Source organism: Aptenodytes forsteri, unplaced genomic scaffold, assembly GCF_000699145.1.
Source record: "Aptenodytes forsteri isolate BGI_AS27 unplaced genomic scaffold, ASM69914v1 Scaffold103, whole genome shotgun sequence".
Taxonomy (NCBI): Eukaryota; Metazoa; Chordata; class Aves; order Sphenisciformes; family Spheniscidae; genus Aptenodytes; species Aptenodytes forsteri.
Genome location: NW_008796051.1, coordinates 565178 through 572021, shown reverse-complemented (window position 1 = coordinate 572021; position 6844 = coordinate 565178). Strand labels below are relative to the sequence as shown.

General features: G+C 44.5%; 1 protein-coding gene across 3 annotated transcripts in view; it reads right to left on the bottom strand.

Moving 5' to 3' along the window:
* Positions 1 to 392: 392 nt before the first annotated feature.
* The window catches only part of PTGR1 (prostaglandin reductase 1), a 17303-nt gene continuing 10851 nt past the window's right edge, over positions 393 to 6844 (bottom strand). For all 3 annotated transcript variants that reach the window (XM_009286214.2, XM_019473915.1, XM_009286215.2), the window contains exons 6-10: positions 5773 to 5890; positions 5326 to 5481; positions 3644 to 3749; positions 2493 to 2611; positions 393 to 1051 (exon numbers count right to left, since the gene is read on the bottom strand). In XM_009286214.2, the coding sequence (XP_009284489.1) occupies positions 941 to 1051; positions 2493 to 2611; positions 3644 to 3749; positions 5326 to 5481; positions 5773 to 5890 (610 nt within the window). In that variant the 3' untranslated portion in view covers positions 393 to 940. The remainder of the gene's footprint in view (positions 1052 to 2492; positions 2612 to 3643; positions 3750 to 5325; positions 5482 to 5772; positions 5891 to 6844) is intronic.

Below are 6844 nucleotides of genomic sequence, written 5' to 3'. Positions count from 1 at the left end.
AATTAACCAAGAAGTCCTCCACACTGGTTGAAGATGGATCACCATCACCTTCAATACCTGTCTGTATCCCGTAGCAAGTAACAGGTTCTTGTTCTGGCTTTTTCAATACATCTAAGGTATTTATTGTTGCTAATCTGTGTGTCTCCTTTGCTCAGCACCATGTGGGTCCTGGACACCAATTTAACACAGGTAGGGCCAGCATATTGACCTCATCTTCCAGGAGAGCCAGGGTGAACACCATGGCCAAATTACTCAAGGAAAGTGACCTATCCATGCCACTCATACTGTGAGATCTGGTGGGATAAATAAGTGCTTGCAGTATTTTAGCCACTCTGTGTTAACCGCAAGGAAGTGGAGGGCATTCTACAAACAGAACTATAACACAAGCAAAGTATCCAGTAACAGATTTATTTTTTCTTTCCAGAATCTCAGAATAACTGAAATATCTACATTTCCTGATGAAAGTGAAAAACAAAAAAACACCCATGTGAGGAAGCTGGGAACCCCCAGGTGTTTTTAGCCTGTTCTTTGCTCCTTGATACTGGTTAAAAAAAACCCTTTTGCTGAGTTCTGGGCCAAATCAGTAGGTAAACATCAGTCACCAGATGTGCCATCAGATCGCAAAGCTTTTGGAATTGCTATTGCTTTCTACAAGCCAATTCATAGACAGCTTCAGGCTACTATTAAATCTGTTACAGTTCTGATGAGGTGTAGCAGTTTTAAGGCTTTTATTTTTTATGTAGGTTTGGGAAGCAACTCTCAAGTTCTTGAAGAGCAAAGCCATTGGCATATACTTACACTTACTACCCCAATTATTAACAGAAGTTATCATTACCTAACATCCAGCAAAAAGACTGAAACATGCCTTCCAATCAGTGAGTTAAATGCACTTTAACAGAATCACATTCTCCTGCGCCAGTCTCCCAGGAATATGTGACCTTCAGATTTTTACAATGGCTTTTCCAAGATTTTCTCCCTTTAACATTCCAATGAAAGCTATTGGCATGTTCTCAAATCCTTCAGTCACTTGTTCATGGCACTTCACTTTTCCCTGTCAAAAGGAAGAAAGGAAATTGCTGAGTTTTCGTTCACCAGCTCCCTAGTTTTTAGCATCGTCCCCCTGCACTCGGCACTGGTGAGGCCTGCTGGAGCGTGTCCAGAGAAGGGCAACGAGGCTGGTGAGGGGTCTGGAGAACAAGTCTTCTGAGGAGCGGCTGAGGGAACTGGGGTTGTTTAGCCTGGAGAAAAGGAGGCTGAGGGGAGACCTCATCGCTCTCTACAACTCCCTGAAAGGAGGTTGTAGCGAGGTGGGGGTCGGTCCCTTCTCCCAAGTAACAAGCGATAGGACAAGAGGAAATGGTCTCAAGTTGTGCCAGGGGAGGTTTAGATGATTGGATATTAGGAAATATTTCTTCACTGAAAGGGTTGTAAAGCATTGGAACAGGCTGCCCAGTTGAAATGATGGAGTCACCATCCCTGGAGGTAGTTAAAAGAGGTGTAGATGTGGTGCTTAGGGACATGGTTTAGTGGTGGACTTGGCAGTGCTAGGTTTGTGGTTGGACTCAATGATCTTAAAGGTCTTTTCCAACCTGAATGATTCTATGATTCTATGATCTTCGGAAGACTAAATCACATCCAAATTTTCTCCAGCTTGTATGTTTTATCTGAAACATGCAAGCTGTCACGCACCAGGGTAACTTTGCAAAACTAGGCAGGTAGGACCTGCTTTTGTTGCAAGACCTTCTACCTGGAGTCATAACAGGGAGCAAAAGTCACTGCTATAAAAACACACCAGGACAGATTTAGTGCTACTTGGTCCCCAAACAATGGACAAGTAGGGGATTACTTCCCCAAAGCCAGGCCTGTCTCTACCCATAAGGAAGTATGGAATTGCAAATCCAAGCGATCAAAAGCTGAGCCATCCCAAATCTTGTTTGTAAAAGCTAGAGCCTTTAGTGTTCACACTCACAAGCTTTTCACAGCCATGAACCAAGTGTTAAACTCAGCTTCCATTTAGAAAAATAAAATTTAAGAAATTCCCTATTAAGTCCCTTTAAAGCCCAGCTCACAATTCCATAAAAACATCCATTCTTGCCAGTAATTTCAGCACAATACTACAGTGGAAATCCTTGCTCATACTACAAATGAAATGAGACTTCTGAATGAGAAATAGAAGAATCATTCTAAATATGAAACTCTTCATTGCCGGAGAAGTGTTTTGAATTACTCTGGAAGCACCCTTTTTCAAAGCCTACATGTATTCTGGAGTATATCTAAGCCCACAAGCTAATATCGCAGGTCTCAACAAAGCAGAAGGGATCAGGCATGTTCACTATGGTTTGAGTGTCCCCAAAACGCTCAAAGATCAAGTCAGGTGGAAGAAAAGTATCACAATGGGCCCTCACCTCAACAGCTATGACAAGAGACCCCTTGCAAAGAGGGAAGCTATGGTGTGAGTACACCTTACAGAAAACTACCCCTTCCTTCCTTACCTCCAGGACCCATTTTAGCAGTGCCTTCAGACCTTCCTCCCGGCGGTTATTCCAGCGGGTCACAATAAACCCTTCCATTCGAAGCTCTTTGAAGATCATTGGAACCTGCACATAAGGTCCTGCAAGAGAAAGGAACCAGCAAACCACCTGCAATATCAGTTTCATTTAAAATAAGACCCAATGTCTAAAGAGAGCTTTTAGCCAGTAAAGACCACTGAATCACTTTGTTCCAGCCAGAAGCAACTGTTTTTTTTTCCAAACAGAATTTCCAGGACACAAGACCAAGGATTCATGGACAGACAGCCACCCAGGAAAACAGGCCTGATCCATAAAGCTGTGGGGCTGAACACCTAACTCTCCTGAAAACAGTTTCATTCAGAAGTAAAGCAGCCTCAGCTTCAGCTGAGGGGTTTCAGCTGAATCCTGGAAATACTGTTTTGACAGCTTGTTTGGTAGCCTGCCAAGCTCTCATGCTCTTCCTAAATCTCAAAAAAGTTACGCACATTAAAAAAAAGTTCCCTCAATCATAAAAATGTATAATAGTCTCCCCACTCTCAAAAGCCTGTTCCATTTTTAAAGTGATCTGGGAGTCCAAAGCCAGTCAGTTGTCAAAGATAATTCAGACCTCCCGCTTCTTCTAGAAGGCAAATTTGGAAAACTTAATGCTATTGAAAGTGAATATTCATCTCGGCCACATTTCCCAGCAGTTTCACCAGTAGTTGAACTCTTATGGAAAAAAACAAACCAAACCCTAAGCTGCTTCATCTAAAAACCCAAGGGAAATCCATTCTCTCATCTAAAAGTACATACTGTGTAAGTGGCATCATGCCACCACACCTGCCTTCTACTGATCTGTATCTGCTTAGGGCCCCGGGGAATCCTGGTTTAAGTAGTTTAGTCTCTCCTTCCATTTTTAATCAGCTGATATTCTCCATCCGATACCAGTGTGCACAAAGGGGGATGGGTGCACGTACACACAAGGAGTGCAGTCACACTCCCACTGTCCCAGAGCAGCGGTTAGTTACCCAAATGTACACACATACATGGCATATGGAAACAACCAATAAAATCTCAAGGGACTCCCATTATGTCCTTATCTCTGCCATCACCAAACAGGAAACAAACTTAGACACAAGAAAGCAGGCCCACACCTTTCTGAGGCACAGAGTCATTGTACTGAGAGATGGCTCCACAGACTGCAATCCTTCCATATTTCTTCATCTGGTTGATAGCAATACTGGCAAATTCTCCGCCCACCTACAAGAACCAGAGCATGTGCAGCATTAGAGACATCCAGTGTTTGGCATTGACTGCCAAAACCTGCCAACCTTGCACTGTTGCACCAACAGGTTCCATCAAGGGGTGGAGAGGTGAGTTCCACTACTCCAAAGACTCAGTGGCTGCAGAAACCCTTACACTTAGTCAACACCTATGAAGACTCGATGTCACTCTTCTAAAAATTAGTTATGAATACAAGGAATCAGTTTTAATTCCGAATCTGCTTCACAAAGCTTGGTTTGGAAGCACTGGGCAGGACTTGCCCTTAGATCCCTCCTCCTAAGGGGCATGTCCAGGGGCACTAAGAAGCACCACCTCTGCTTTTCCCCCACATCAGTCTGCACTTTTACCTTTTCACATTATGTTGATGACAAGTTTTTACTCAGTGATTCTCTTCTCCCAAATAGGGATATACTATACTCGGAAGCTTTTAACAGAGAAAAGCTGTGAGAAAATTTACTGCTGGGGAGAGCTCTGCACAAAAGTTGGAAGCGAGAGGGAAGGGAACGGATATGACCATAAAACCCATTTAAGACCTTAGCAGCACAGGACATGAAATCTGGAAGAGTGAGGCAAGGCAACCAGGAGCTCCTGCCACAGGGGCAAGTGCTTTGCCCTCGCACCATGCATTCACATCGATTGCCAGGGCAAGGCAGGTGCGTTGCAATCCACACAGAACGACAGCACTGTCATCCCTGGATTGGTAGACAGACTGCTGAGGGAAAGACATGCTAAAGGGGTGATGATGGCTGCCCTTTAAACCAGGTGGCTAGCCAGGGAGTTTTAGGCCAGTATGTCAGCTAATACCCCAGTGCCAGGTATTATATTATCAGGTATAATGCATAGATTAGCTATACTAGGAAATTAAAAAAGCCAGGGCTTGTTCTCTGTCTTGAAGGCAAACTGACATGGTTTGACTGCATCTGTACTGTTAAACTCTCCAAAACGAGATGGTCACATTCAAACAGCCTATCAAGAACAGTCCACAGCCCCCATTAACTCCAGCTGTACCTGGGAGAGGTCAGACACCCTCTGTGGGCCACTCCAACAATTTTACAAGTGGGCCTTTCAACTGTTTTGTTTACAGGTACCAGTGTAGCCACCTGGACCATGTAACGTGGGACCATCCGTGCTTGCCCCCCTTCCAGCAACAGCAGAGGACTGCCTGTGGTCCAAGGTGGGGCCAGGAACGGACTGGAGCTCTCTCTGTTCAGCATCAGTTAAATGTTCACTGTGACCCTCACATCCCCAAAATGTGCCAGACTTTCCAAAGACTGAAAGCTTCTCTCTCTCCATTCACAAACACCACCAACAATCCAGCTTTGCCTTTCGGTCTTTGTTCTTTCTGTTACTGCCCAAGTCAGCCGCAGAAATAAGGGTGGGAAGGGAACAGGAAAGCAGTAAGCTCTTATGGAGACCATTTCTCAATTAGATGGAACTCGAAATATCGAGTTCCTGGTGTAGTCTTCAATTAGATATATACAATATTGGGTTCCTGCTATAGTTTAAGGAAAATGACAGTCTGTTCAGGGTAGGGCCCTCTCTCTGAACTCACATTGTCAAAGAAACAGTCGTAGCCATCAGGAGAGGCTTTACGCAGTGCTTCATCCAAAGATGTAACAGTCTTGTAATTAAAGGCTTCATCAAAGCCTATTTTTTTCAGATAGGCAACCTTCTCATCTGAGCCAGCACAGCCAACCACTTTGCAACCCTGCAAGGAAAGGAGAAAAACATTTTTAAACATCCCCTCACAACACAGGCTAACAGTCACAGCTGAGTGGAGAGCTCATCCTTAAAGTCAGGCTGTTGTCACCACATGAGTTCCTGACTGCTAGGAAACATTCAACTAGCTTTGCTACATCTTCAGGAGCTTATCCCATCTCAAGACCTTACTGTAGGCATGCCTTCAGGGATGCTTGCCCTCCTGATCATTCATGGCCTTGTTCCCCTGCCTCCAGGTGAGCCTTCTGAGGAGCAAGTATGAGCAGTTCAAGCCACTCACCCCAATTTTAGCGAGCTGCCCCACCACAGAGCCCACAGCTCCAGCTGCAGCATTAACCAGCACCGTCTCTCCTGGCTTCATCCTGCAGACCTCCAGCAGACCAAAATAGGCAGTGAGACTGTGAAGAAAAAGAAAGAATGCTCAGTGAGGAATAAAAGACGCCAGACACAGAGATGTGACTTGACCACATTGAACCAATATCAAAATATCATCACAACCAGAACAAGGTTCAGTTTTCCTCATTCTTTATGAAATATAAAAATTAACCCAAACTTCTTAATTTGGCTTTTTTACAGCCATCCCAGAAAAAAAACAGATACACTACTGGGAAACAGGATGCTGTGGCATAAGTCTACCTTAGGCGAGAACAGCTTTCCTTGTGCTCACCAGCCGGAAGGAGAAACACGTAACTCTGTAAGGTGACAACTCAGTTACACACTGGATGAGAGGGTAAATCCAAGCTAGACAGAGGTCAGGAGACAGCTGGTATCTACCAGATTGAGCCAAAGATTAAACGATACTCATCACAAATCAAAGCTGGCAGAAAAAGAAAAAAATGTTGGCAAAACCTTGCTGAACTGATGGGCACACTGCTCCTGAGGACTACTGTGCAGAGCTACGGCTACTGGGTGAATAGTGATCGGTAGGAACCACTAAAGTTTAGCTCAAGCATGTTCCACTGATCATATAAATACTGAATGACATCAGGCTCTGCAAGTTTCCTGAAGCAATGTGATCAACTGGCCCAGAATCCCAACAAACTTTTCTTCTAACTTCTAAATTCAAGCTTAGAGCTTCCCACTGGCTCCGAACTGAAAGGGTGAATGTCCTGGTTTTGGCAGGGATAGAGTTAATTTTCTTCCTAGTAGCTGGTACAGTGCTGTGTTTTGGATTTAGCATGAGAACAACGTTGATAACAGACTGATGTTCTAGTTGTTGCTAAGTAGTGCTTACACTAGTCAAGGACTTTTCAGCCTCTTATGCCCTGCCAGTGAGAAGCTGGGAGGGGGCACAGCCAGGACAGCTGACCCAAACTGGCCAAAGGGACATTCCATACCATGTGCTGTCATGC